General features: G+C 37.8%; 1 protein-coding gene and 1 pseudogene across 2 annotated transcripts in view; one reads left to right on the top strand and one right to left on the bottom strand.

Annotated features, from left to right (window-relative positions):
• STRN (striatin) overlaps positions 1-14,138 on the top strand; it is a 122,695-nt gene that overhangs the window by 54,079 nt on the left and 54,478 nt on the right. For both annotated transcript variants that reach the window (XM_015112104.3, XM_077959727.1), the window contains 3 exons: positions 5,850-5,928; positions 9,089-9,256; positions 11,899-12,034. In XM_015112104.3, coding sequence (XP_014967590.1) covers positions 5,850-5,928; positions 9,089-9,256; positions 11,899-12,034 — 383 coding nt within the window. The remainder of the gene's footprint in view (positions 1-5,849; positions 5,929-9,088; positions 9,257-11,898; positions 12,035-14,138) is intronic.
• On the bottom strand, positions 4,805-5,501 carry LOC708603 (small ribosomal subunit protein eS8 pseudogene; annotated as a pseudogene).

Genomic DNA, 14,138 nt, shown 5'->3' on the forward strand with positions numbered 1-14,138 from the left:
AATTATCAAATATTTTTTATGATTCAGTTTTATCTTTTGCTGACTTATTAGCAGTAATTCTTATTTTAGTGGTTGCTTTAGGAATTACAAGGCACATCATTAACTTATTACAATCTATCTTCAAGTGATAATGTACCACTTCATGGATAGTACAATAACCTTATAATAATGTACTTCGTTTCTCCTCTTCCCAGTCTTTGTGCTATTGTTGTCATGTATTTTACTTCTATGTATGTGATAAACCACACACTACATTGTTATTTTTTTTTCAGCAGTCTTTTGTCTTTTAAAGATATTTGAATAATAATATGAAAAAAATTCCCAATACTCATTATTCCTTTGTGTAGATCTGCGTTTCCATACTATTTTTCTTCAACCTTAACGTCTTCCTCTCACTTATCTTGTGATATGGAATGCTAGTAATGAATTTTTGCAGCTTTTGTATGTCTGAAAAAGTCTTTTTTTTTTTTTTTTTGAGATGAAGTCTCACTCTTGTCCCCCAGGCTGGAGTGTGATGGCGCGATCTCAGGTCACTGCAACCTCCGCCTCCCAAGTTCAAGTGATTCTCCTGTCTCGGCGCCCTGAGTAGCTGGGATTATAGGTGCCTGCCACCACGCCCGGATACTTTTTGTATTTTTAGTAGAAATGGGGTTTCATCATGTTGGCCAGGTTTGTCTAGAAACCCTCCTGACCTCAGGTGATCCACCCGCCTTGGCCTCCCAAAGTGCTGGGATTATAGGCATGAGCCACCGCGCCCGGCCTGAAAAAGTCTTTATTTTGCTCATAGGCATTACTTCTGATGAGATATCTCCTGTTGTTCTTATTTTTGTTCCTCTGTATGTAATGTGACCTTTTTCTCTAGCTGCTTTTACGATTTTTCTCTTTACCATTGGTTCTAAGTGATTTTATTATGATAAGCCCTGGTGTAGTTAGCCCTGCCTGCATGTTTCTTATGCTTGAGATTTGTTGAGTTTCTTGGATCTGTGGGTTTATAGTTTTCATGGAATTTGGAACTTTTCAGCCATTATTTCTTCATATACTGTTTTTGTTACTCCCTGTGCTATGATCTGGAAACTCTCTCTAGGTGGTGTCTGGGACAATCATGAGGCTTACCTCTTTGCTTCCCCTTTCTCTCAGGTATTACTGTCCTTTGTTGCGTGATGTCCAGTGTTTCGAAAACCATTGTTTCATCTGTTTTGTGTTATAATTGTTTCAGCAGGAGGGTAAATCTAGTGTCTATTACTCTAATTTGACTGGAAATAGCAGTCAAATACTTTTGATATTACCGAGAAATTCAACTGTTATCTATATTAAAATCCTCACTTTTACATAATGTCACTTTTTGAACTTGACAAGGCAAGAATGAATGTGATAGTTGATGACTACTTGCTAACCATGGAAGGAACTGCGAGCTTAGCCTGAATAAGGAAATATAAGAGCTATTTGACTTTGGGTTTCTTTTTTTAACCTCAAATTTTTTTTTTCTTTTTTTTTTTTTTGAGGTGAAGTCTCCAGCTCTGTTGCCCAGGCTGCAATGCAGTGGTACAATCTTGATTCACTGCAACCTTCGCCTCCTGGATTCAAATGATTCTCCTGCCTCAGCCTCCCTAGTAGCTGGGATTACAGGCGTGTGCCACATTGCCCAGCTATTTTTTTTTTTTTTGATGGGAGATAGAGGCTTGCTCTGTCACTCAGGCTGGAGTGTAATGGTGTGATCTTGGCTCATTGCAACCTCCGGCTCACTGCAACTTCCACCTCCCAGGTTCATGTAATTCTCCTGCCTCAGCCTCCTGAGTAGCTGGGATTACAGGTGTGAGCCACTGTACCCGGCCTTCAACTAATTTTTGTATTTTTAGTAGAGATGAAGTTTTACCCTATTGACCAGACTGGTCTCAAACTCCTGGGTATGAATGATCCACCCACCTCGGCCTCCCAAAGTGGTAGGATTGCAGGCATGAGCCACTGCGGCCCAGCCATAACCTCAGATGTTACTTAGAGAGTCAGATTTTATCTCAGTATAAGAATACACTTTTTTTAAAAGAGGATAGGGTACATTCTTATTTTACTCTTATTAAGATATAATTTACATATCTTAAAAGTCACCCTTTTTAGTGTTTTCACAAATGTCTCCCTCCCTACTCTAATCCCCTGGCAACCAGTAGTCTGTTTTCCATTTCTATAGTTTTGCCTTTTCTAGAAAGTCATATGAATTCCAGAATCTTACAGATTGTAGCCTTTTGATTCTGGCTTATCTCACTTAGAATAATGCATTTGAGATTTATGTATGTTTGTATCAGTAATTCATTCCTTGTTCTTCTTGAGTCATATTCCATTGATTTGCCGTATCACACTTTTGTAGTATCACTGGCTGCCAAAATAGGCACAAGTAGTTGAGTATATTTGAGGATGGCATAGAAAGGATTTAGCCCTATTCTGATGGGAGATTTAATGACCTCAAAACTTCATTTCATATTTGAAGTCTTGAAATGGCAATGTAAATGTTTTTACTTGGCAAGTACAGGTTATCACTTGACTTAAGAAGGAGATATATTGGAACATACTATGTTACATACACAGATCCTGAATTTGTGGTCAGTAGAAACAAGATGTATTTGTTTTCCCTTAGCTTGGGGACAGCGTTTTTGCCCCCTTCCTTTTTTTTTTCTTTTTTTAAATTTATACTCTCTTTGAAGTTATCACAAAGTAATTAGCTTCTTTTTGGAACTAATTTAATTCCCCTTATTTTCTACCCGTCTCTGTGGTCTACTCTACTTCTGTTTCTTTCATATGTCACAGAACTAAGCCTAGTTATTTTAAAGTTGTTTTAGGAGAAAAACAAACATGCAAGATTTAATTCTTGTTTTTATTCATGTATTTCTCTAATTTCCTATTGTAGTGATAGCATGTGAAGGAAAATGCTGGGGCTCTGGAGTGAAACAGAAATTCAGCACTTACAACTGTGTTTCTAACTAAAAAACCTGAAAATTACTTTCCAAAACTCAGCTTTCTTAGAATCTTTAAAATGAGGCTAAATACCTACCTTTGAGGTTATAAGGAATAAAAGAGATAATATATGTATTTTTAACACAGTATGTAGTAAATACTTAATTTCTTTTTTTCTTTTTTTTTTTTTTGGAGACGGAATCTTGCTCTGTCACCCACACTGGAGTGCAGTGGCATGATCTCGGCTCACTGCAACCTCCGCCTCCTAGGTTCAAGCAATTCTCCTGCCTCAGCCTGCTGAGTAGCTAGGATTACAGGCATGTGCCACCACGCCCGGCTAATTTTTTGTATTTTTAGTAGAGACGGGGTTTCACCGTGTTAGCCAGTCTGGTCTCAATCTCCTGACTTCGTGGTCCGCCCACCTTTGCCTCCCAAAGTGCTGGGATTACAGGTGTAAGCCACCGTGCCTGGCCCGTAAATACTTAATTTCAAATGTTACCAAATAAATTTTTCCAGTCCCTTTTGTATCTCCACTTGAATAAGATCCTGTAAAGATCAGCAGTTTTTTAGAGTTTGATCAAGAGCTGAGGAAAGTATGCACTTTTTTTGTACTGTTAATATAGAATCATAGTGTAGCTTAGAGATAGATTGTACAGTCCAGACTTACCATAGGGAAAGCTCTTTTTATTTTACCACCTTCTAAAAAGGATTCTGCTTTTATCTAATGATGAATTTAAGGTTTAAAATATTTAGGAGATTTTCATTCAAAGAATGTGAAAAGAATACTTGAGGTGTTTTTGTTTTTTGTTTTTTGTTTTTTGTTTTTTGAGATGGAGTCTTGCTGTGTCGCCCATGCTGGATTGCAGTGGTGCAGTCTCGGCTCACTGCAACCTCTGCTTCTTGGGTTCAAGGGATTTTCCTGCCTCAGCCTCCTGAGTAATTGGGATTACAGGCACCCACCACCACTAAGTTTTGTATTTTTAGTAGAGATGGGATTTTGCCATGTTGGTCAGGCTGATCTCAAACTCCTGACCTCAGGTGATCCACCCACTTCAGCCTACCAAAATGCTGGGATTACAGGCATGAGCCACCATGCCTGGCCTTCCTGAGGTTTGTAAATATAATAACTAACGAAGGAAACAGGTTTGGATTGAGGTTGTTACATATCTGCTCTTTACCAAATTGGCTTTTCTACCATTATTCCTCAGTACTTTGTTCTAGTTCGTTTTTTTAAAAAATTATTTATTTGTTCGTTCGTTCGTTCGTTCGTTCATTCGTTCGTTTGTTCGTTCGTTCATTCATTTTTTTGAGACAGAACCTCCCTCTGTTGCCCAGGCTGGAGTGCAGTGGCACGATCACAGCTCACTGCAGCCTTGACTTCCCGAGCTTAGGTGATTCTCCCACCTAAGCCTCTCTAGTAGCTGGGACCACATTTGCATGCTACTATGCCCAGATAATTTTTTTTTGTAGAGATGGGGTTTACTCCATGTCGCCCAGGCTGGTCTCAAACTCCTGGGTTCTAGAGAGCCACCTGCCTTGGCCTCCCAAATTGCTGGGATTATAGACGTGAGCCACCGTGCCCAGTTATTATTTATTTTTAATTTTTAATTTTTGTGGGTACATAGTAGGTGTATATATTTATGGGGTATATGAGATGTTTTGATAGAGGCATGCAATGGGTACTAGTCACATCATGGAAAATGGGCTATCCATCCCCTCAAGCATTTATTGTTCATGTTACAAATAATCTAGTTATACCCTTAGTTATTTTTAAATGTTCAGTTATTTTTAAATATTTTAAATGTTATTATTATTGACTTGTTCTAGTTCTGATGTGCTACTTTTTTTTTTTGGGCGGGGAGGGGAACAGAACAATAAACACCTTTATTACACGGGTGAAGACAAAACGAGGATTTATTTGCCTTTCCGGACCTTGATTTTCCTAAGATAGAACTCCAACTCTTTGCCCTCTAGCACATAGCCATCTGCTCGGCCACACTGTCCCGGCCTGGAAGCAATGCACGCAAGAAGCTTGCCCTGCTGGAACTGCTCCTCCAGGAGACTGCTGATTTTGGCATTCTTTTTCCTTTCATCATATTTCTTCTGAATTTTTTTAGATCGTTTTTTGTTTAAAATCTCTTCTTCCTCAGGAGTCAGCTTGGCTCCCTTCTTGCGGCCCAGGGGCAGTGCGTAGTGGGACTTGTACTACTGTCGGTACAGTGTGCTGTTGATGAGCACGATGCAATTCTTCACCAGGGTCTTGGTATGGACCAGCTCATTATTAGATGCATTGTAGACAACATCGATGATCCTTGTTTTACGAGTACAACACTCTGAGCCCCAGGAGAAATTCCCTACGTCCAGCCTCAGGGCACGGTATTTCTTGTTACCTCCCCGCACACGGACTGTGTGAATGCGGCGGGGGCCAATCTTGGTGTTGTTGGCAGCCGGGTGCCCCAACTCATATTTCTGCTTCTTGTGGTAGGGCTTTCTCTTGCCCCTGGTTTTGCATGCTTGTGCCAGTTGTCCCGAGAGATGCCCATTGCTCAGCACTGGCTGGAAAGAGCGATGTGCTACTTTATAATACTTTTATTTGGCTCTCATTTTGTGACTTGATTGGATAAGTCTTTGTTTTGCAGAAAAATTCTCAGTCTCGTTAAAGATAGGGAAAATGTATTTATTTTAGTTCTCATACTCTTAGGGAAATCCAGTAGCAATAATTTATATTAGAGTTTTGTTATAGAAATTACAGTTAAAAAACAACTTGCATTATCCTAACACATACCTTACAGTTGCAGTTTTACATATTCATAATCTTATAAATGTTTTTTGGACCTTATTAATGAATTGAGATGCCCTCTAATATGTAAAACAAGTCAGTTTTATTATGACTTAATGTTTTCTAGATGAAGGTAATGAAACAGAAGTGCAGCCACAACAAAACAGCCAGTTAATGTGGAAACAAGGTCGACAACTACTCAGACAGTAAGTGTCCCAAGGTCAAACTTATATGAATGGCTGAAGACAAGAAACAGTTTTATGAAGTTATTTTTACTATGTATTTTCAAGTCAGATGAATATTTTCTCTCTTATTATACGGATGCTGTGAAAAAGCTTAATTGAATTACTGTTCCTTTTTCATATTAAATACTTTTTCTGTGTGGTAGAACTTATATAGTTAAAAGAGTTTTATACCTTTAAAGTTACTCTTTTCATTGCATATTTTGTGTATGAATATATAACATTTTAATATATGTGCAATTGGTCAGGCACAGTGGCTCACACCTGTAATCCCAGCACTTTGGGAGGCCAAGGTAGATGGATCACTTGAGGTCAGGAGTTTGAGACCACCTTCACCAACATGGTGAAACCCCATCTCTACTAAAAATACAAAATTAGCCGGGCGTGGTGGCACATGCCTGTAATCCCAGCTACTTGGGAGACTGAGGCAGGAGAATTGCTTGAACCCGGGAGGTGGAGTTTGCAGTGAGCCGAGATTGCACCATTGCACTCCAGCCTGGGCAACAAGAGTCAAACTTCATCTCAGGAAAAAAAAAAAAAAATGTGCAATTGGAGTTTACATGCAATTTTGTTATGTTTTTTAAATAATTGGAGAACTTTTTGAATTCTCCAAATTCGCAAATATTGCCTAACATGTCCGTCCATCCGTCCGTCCGTCCTTCCTTCCTTCCTTCCTTCCTTCCTTCCTTCCTTCCTTCCTTCCTTCCTTCCTTCCTTCCTTCATTCATTCATTGAGATGGAGTCTCACTCTGTCGCCCAGGCTGTAGTCCAGTGGCACAACCTTGCTCACAGCAACTGCTGCCTCCTGGGCTCAAGTGATTCTCTTGCCTCAGCCTCCAGGGTAGCTGGGACTACAGGTGTGTGCCTCTATGCCTGGCTAATTTTTTTGTGTTTTCGTAGAGATGAGATTTTGCCATGTTGGCCAGGCTGGTCTCAAACTCCTGACTTCGAGTATTCTCCCAGCCTCAGCCTCCCAAAGTGCTGAGATTACAGGTGCAAGCCACCACGCCCAGTCACCTTTCTTCTGTAAAATATTAGTATGTATTTGAGACAATAAAGAGTAAACAAAGATGGGTTGAGGTTCTGATATCAAGAGGTAGACTAGACTCACCAGCTCAGTGCCTGGTTCTTGATTACCACCTTTGAAACTCGTATTCAGATTTGTGCCTCAGTAAAATGAAATTTGCTACCTGGTTTTTTGGAGGTTGATGATAAGTTGTTTAAACCCAGGATTTCCAAAGTGGATGTATAGCAGCTATTCCTTTTGACTACGGAAGGAGAATCTTAAAATGTCTTTACGTATCTATTTTTTAATCTAGATAGTTACAAGAAAATGAGATATTTTCTGATATTTAATAAGTGGATTTTTACTAATGCCCACACTTTGATCTTAAATATGACTTACACATCTTCCTTTTTAAAATAGATGTGTTCTTAGAATGCTAATCTTTTTTAAAACGAAAAATGGTTTCATAATCAGCTACCCAAGAGATATTTTCAAAAACTTCAAAGGACCCATAATCTGTTCTTCAGAGTAAAGGTGTCATTTTATCGATGAATGGGGAAGTAACTGTTTAGTAAAACCAGCTTATCTATGGCAAGAGCAGTTTTGAAACAGGTATTTGTAATGTGATTTTGTTGCCAAAGTGAGGTATGTCTCAAATATTATTTGTTAAAAATGGAAAAATACAACATCTTTGAAGCAGTTTTCAAGAACTTTAAATTTAGGAAAGTTGGGAATTAATTATCCAAATTTTAATCGAGACCTTTCTGTAAATATTGGATGGGATTGAAAAACGAGCATCTTGATTTGGTAAGATACACTTAACTCCCTTTGATCACATACGTTTTTGAGAATTCTTTCAGCTACTATAACTAAGACCAAATCTTCCAATAAACTGAACTTAAACTGGTTATCTCATCAACCTTTGTTTTCTTCTTTCATCCAGTAGACTTGGTGCCTACTTATAAGTTAATGTCTGATGTTTGTCTGTCATGTTTATTAATGGCATTTAGCTTTTTCATGGTCCTGCCACTGCCACTTTTGGTCTCTTTTGGTCAACTTTGGTGTTACTAGGCACTGAGTGCTTTCTATATGCCAGGTACAGTATTAGGTGTGTCTGTTTTAGGGATTAGAAAACTGAGGTTCGGCCGGGCGCGGTGGCTCACGCCTGTAATCCCAGCACTTTGGGAGGCCGAGGCGGGCGGATCACAAGGTCAGGAGATCGAGACCACGGTGAAACCCCGTCTCTACTAAAAAAATACAAAAAATTAGCCGGGCGCGGTTGTGGGCGCCTGTAGTCCCAGCTACTCGGGAGGCTGAGGCAGGAGAATGGCGTGAACCCGGGAGGCGGAGCTTGCAGTGAGCCGAGATCGCGCCACTGCACTCCAGCCTGGGCGACAGAGCGAGACTCCGTCTCAAAAAAAAAAAAAAAAAAAAGAAAACTGAGGTTCAGGGGAATTAAAGTTATGCAAGTAAGTGGCAGAAATAGGACCCAGATCTAGCTCTCAATACAAAGCCTTTGCTCTTTTTTTGTGCTGCTGCCTTTCAGTAACGCACACACACGTGTGCACACACACCCCTACATTCTACAATTTAATTGCCATCTATTTTTATTTTAAAGTTGTCTCAGGATAGAAGCTTCAATTCTGCAGAAGTGACTCGAGAAATACTGCCTTCTTGTGTGTAATGAAGGACACCCTATATGCTAGGAACATTCTGTCTAGATCACAAACAGTTGATCCATGACGAATGTAAAAAACTACTGAAATAACTATTATAAAATACTGATTTGGTAGAGTCTAGGAGTGAGCTAGCTCCAATCCAGCCTAAGGAAAGAATGTGCTATTAGATATATTAAAGACCAGCTTCTTCTTATAGTAAATGTAATGAATGGTGTATTGTATAGTTCTCTCATTTTTCTCAGTGACTGTAGAGGCTGGTACTGCAAGAGACAGCTCCATCTGCAGCTGGAAGATTATTTATTAACAAGTCTTACTAGCATAGTACTGTACTGTTAAGTCTTATGCAGGGTATGAGCATAAATAAATACTTTTATTTACATATTAAATTATAGAATACTGATTCCAGTATGACTGAACTCTAAGGATTCTCTTCACACAGGTATCTACAGGAGGTGGGTTATACAGATACTATTCTAGATGTGAAATCTAAACGAGTGCGAGCTTTGTTGGGCTTTTCAAGTGATGTCACTGACAGGGAAGATGACAAAAATCAGGACTCAGTTGTAAATGGCACAGAGGCTGAAGTTAAAGAGACAGCAATGATTGGGTAAGTATTTTGTCTGGAAAGTGTTTTAGCTATAATTAGTTCTTATTAAATATTTTTGGTTTTATGGGCATTACTTGTTCTTTTAGGTAGTGACATAGAAGTAATTTAATTATAATTTAATAAAAATTCTAAAATTTTATTTGGTTAGAAGGTAACACAAGGATTGGAGTTACCATTTATGACTTTTAATTCAGGAATATTATTTATGATATTTATTTGCTTGAAACGTATGTATTTAATACGGATTTTAGTATATTGACTTAAACACTAAGTAAAACTTCAGAAAATATTTTATTTGGAAATTCAGTACAAATCTGTAAGCATGACGTTTCATGATTGGTGATCCAGAAATTGTAAAAATACCTCAAATTCTTTAGAAGTAACCCTGCTTTTTAACCACTTTTGTTTATCTGATAATGTTGTAATTTATCTTTCCTTTGATATAAAATATCTATTTTAAGTAGCTATTTTGAAGTGACAGCATAAGTGTGAAAAATTCAGTAGCTATTTGAAATATTTTATTTTCCATTTTGGATTGTGTATCATATAATTATATATAATTCTACTAAAAATAAGCATAAACAGTTCAATAAAGAGATTCTTATTTATTGGGAAAAAATTTCCATGATTGTTAATTGAATAAAAAACTGAAAATTCTGTGAATGTTTGACTTTTATTTTGACACTTGTTTAGGAAGGAAGAGTGGTTTTAATTGAATTCTATAAATTTTCTAGCAAGAAGATAGTTCCTGTTATTTGGAATATAAATTAAAATTATGGGATTAGGTAAAGGTTCATTGTAGGATTTTTATAAACAAAGTTCCTTCGAGCCTTAAAGTGTATTCAGTAATAATTAAGAATACATTTCCAACTTTGTAGGGTGCGTTAAAAAATACATTAACTTGTATTTGTAAATGTAAGGCATGGTATTTCTCTGTATAGACATAGACTATGTGGACATTATCTTTAGTTCTGTTTTTACGTTATGGGTTTAACGTAAGTCATCAAGTTAACTTAGATAGTATAATTTTTTATTTTATTTTGTTTGTTTATTTATTTATTTTTTGAGACAGTCTCACTCTGTTGTCAGGCTGGAGTACAGTGGTGTGATCTTGGCTCACTGCAACCTCCCCCTCTTGGGTTCAAGCAGTTCTCCTGCCTCAGCCTCCCGAGTAGCTGGGACTACAGGCACCAGCCACCACGCCTGGCTAATTTTTTGTATTTTTAGTAGAGACGAGGTTTCACCATGTTGGCCAGGATGTTCTCAATCTCGACCTCGTGATCTGCCCACCTTGGCCTCCAGAAGTACTGGGATTACAGGCATGAGCCACTATGCCTGGCCGATAGTATAAATGTTTTTGAAAACTATAATGCATACTTTAATAACCTTCAGTAAAGACTTTCAGGAAAGACCACTCTTGTGCATTTTGGCCTTGATTTGTCTTTTAAGAATGACAAAGATACTGTTGCTAATCTGTCCGATTTCAGTAGGGATAAAGAGTTAGGGGAGGGTGATACCAAACACAAAGCTGTAAGCAGATTTGAAATTTAAGATAGATCTCTTTTGAAAATTTTGTCCATAGTGGTATGTGTGTGTGTATATATATATATATATATATTTTTTTTTTTTTGGGAAAATCCTCTCTGTCTAAAAGATTACCTAATGAACTGGAGATAAATCTTTCTGTACTGGCCATTGAAATCTTTACTAAATTTGAGGGAACTAAATTCAAGTCATATATTTGAAAATTCAGCCATTTTTAAGAGATTAATGGCTTGTTAATCAACAGAGTCTAGTAGCAATGTTAATTTGACTAGTGTATTGCTGTTAGTAACTTTAGGTACACATTTTCTCTTTTACTTTAGCTGTTAGGCAGAAATACAAGATTGCATCAGAGAAAAATGACATATTTGTTATTTCCTTAGTTGTGGAAACTTATGTAAGAGGTCAAAGGGAGAGTTGCAGAGAGGATAAGAGTAGAGAAAAAAGGAGGTAGAGATAATGAAAATATTTTAAAAAGAGAAATACATTAAGGTTGGTGTAAGGATCAAAATAATAATGAATCAGAAAGGGGAGTTTTTTACATTAGATTACCACTAATCTAAATAGATATGAGTAGCTCACGCCTGTAATCCCAGCACTTTGGGAGGCTGACTGAGGCTGAGGTGGGCGGATCACTTGGACTCAGGAATTAGAGACCAGCTTGGACAACATAGTGGAACCCTGTCTCTACTGAAAATACAAAATTAAAAGGGCATGGTGGCTCATGCCTGTAATCCCAGCTGCTCAGGAGGCTGAAACTGGAAAATTGCGTGAACCCAGGAGGCTGAGATTGGAATGAGTTAGATCATACTACTGCACTCTAGCCTGGGCGACAGAGCCCAGAGACTTTGTCTCCAGGTAGGTAGGTAGGTAGGTAGGTAGATAGGTAGGTAGATAGGATTACAAAGTACTTAAAGAGTATCCACTTCATGTATTGCTTTTTAAATTTGTGAGAGTGTAATTGATAAGAATCAATGTAGATAATATGATTTGGGTTTATAGTTACCATATAAACAGAAGTTAATGCAACATATCATGGGTTAATTCTTTTGTCGAAGTTAAAAAGATTAACTAAGCAGTATATACATGTTTTACATCAGAAAATCAGAGTTAACAGATTCTGCCTCCGTGCTGGATAATTTCAAATTCCTTGAAAGTGCAGCTGCAGATTTCAGTGATGAAGATGAAGATGATGACCTTGATGGAAGAGAGAAAAGCGTCATTGATACTTCAACAGTGAGTTAGATAACTCATATGATATAAATATTTTTAGGGACTATGATACATACTGTATAATGCATAAAAGAATCCATGTTCTTTAATCTTAACCCCTAGCTTTTTCTTTTTCATGAATTTGGAGACATTTATGAGGTTTTGTAATATTGATTTCAAGTTAAGAATATTTTTAGTATAGTAGCTTTCTCTTGAAATTCCTCACTTTTTGACTTTTTGTTCATTCATTGAACAGGACAACTTTTCTATGGGGCAGATGAATATAGTAAATACTGTGTGTTATAACAGTGCAGGGTTATTGGTTGTTAGAATAGAATTGACAGACACATCATGGTGCCTGATGGCGACTAGCATCAGCTCTAATATATGCAGTTTTTGTCTCTCTTGTCAGGATTGTTTTGATAGACAAATTCTGTAGACTTTCAGAACTCTTCCATTAGATTTCTTCAAAATTGTTTAGGATTCTTCTCAAGTTTCGTTCAGATGTTTATAAGCTTATTGACTTTCCCATGGCAGTTTCTTGGAATGAGAGATGTCTCTAAGTACCTGCTTCTTTCTCTTCCCTTCTCTATTTTTGTCTCTTTTTCCCTCTTTCCCCTTTTCTTCTCTCTTCGCTTTTCTCCCCTTCTCCCTTCTCCCTCTTCTTCCTTCTTCCTCCTACTCCTTTTCCTTCTTTTTTAAGTAAGATATGAGGACATGTTTTGCTTTGTCTAGGAAAATGTTTGCATTTTTTCTTTCACACTAATTTATGAATAGAGAGGAGGAAAGTAAAGTAATATAAAGCAGATTGGACCTCTAAATAAAGACTTGGGTTTAAGCTCCAGTTTTGCCACTATTTGTGTTTCTTAATGCTTCAGGCTTAGTTTTTTCATTTGTAAAATGAGGATTGTTATAAATAGCCATTTTAACCATGGAGGATTTTGTGAGGAACAAAGAGACACTATGTGCGAAAATGATCTGTTTAAGTATAAAGTGCTTTCTAGGTGTAACCTGTGTTTTACGCCTTCTGTTTCTTGGGCGCCATCAGAGACTCAAATTATTACTGCCAGATTGTTGTTTTCCCTCACCACTATTCAGTAGTATTCTACTGATAAAGCCCTGCCATGGAAATTATTTGAACTTCAAGTAGTAACTTCCAATTTTTTTTATCCAAACAAGCAGTAGTAGCATATGTCTCAATTTACCATAGTAAAAGGAAAAGCCTAAATTTCTGTGACACTTTTTCTGTGTCTTGATCATCTGGAAATTGTGTAGCCCCTTGTGATTTCTATGGGATGCTGGCATTGAGATGTTATTTTTCCATCAAAATACTTTATTCATAGCTCAGTATTAAATAATGCCTTGAATCATAATGCTATATGATTCTGTAAGTTAGTAATATCAATTTAAATATTCAAAACATTCATAAACTAATTATTAAAACTATTACATATGATCTTACCAGAAATTCCTAAACCACAGACTGTTATCTTTTTAAGTAAGCAACATAATAAATATACTGTCTTCTAATTAGTGCAGATTATAGCAGTTCTGTGCTGAGTGCAGTGGCTTGTGCCTGTAATCCCAGCTACTCAGGAGGCTGAAGTGGGAGGATCAGTTGAGGCCAGGCAACATAAGCCTAAGCAACATAGCAAGACCCCATATCTAAAAAAAAAATTTTTTTTAATTAGCCATATGTGATGGCACACACCTGTATTTCCAACTACACAGGAGGCTGAGGAAGGAGGATCGCTTGAGCCCAGGAATTTGATGTTGCAGTGAACCATGATCATACCACTGCACTAAAAAATTTTTTTAGTTTTGGCCGGGTGCAGGGGCTCACGCCTGTAATCCCAGCACTTTGGGAGGCCGAGACGGGTGGATCACAAGGTCAGGAGTTCAAGACCATCCTGGCCAGCATGATGAAGCCCGTCTCTACTAAAAATACAAAAAGTTAGTGGGGCATGGTGACATGCGCCTATAATCCCAGCTACTCAGGAGGCTGAGGCAGGAGAATCGCGGAGGCGGAGGTTGCAGTGAGCCGAGATTGTGCCGCTGCACTCCAGCCTGGGTGAAAAGAGCAAAGTTCTGTCTCAAAAAAAAAAAAAGAATGAACGAACGAAAGAAA

Source organism: Macaca mulatta, chromosome 13 (assembly GCF_049350105.2).
Source record: "Macaca mulatta isolate MMU2019108-1 chromosome 13, T2T-MMU8v2.0, whole genome shotgun sequence".
NCBI classification, from domain to species: Eukaryota; Metazoa; Chordata; class Mammalia; order Primates; family Cercopithecidae; genus Macaca; species Macaca mulatta.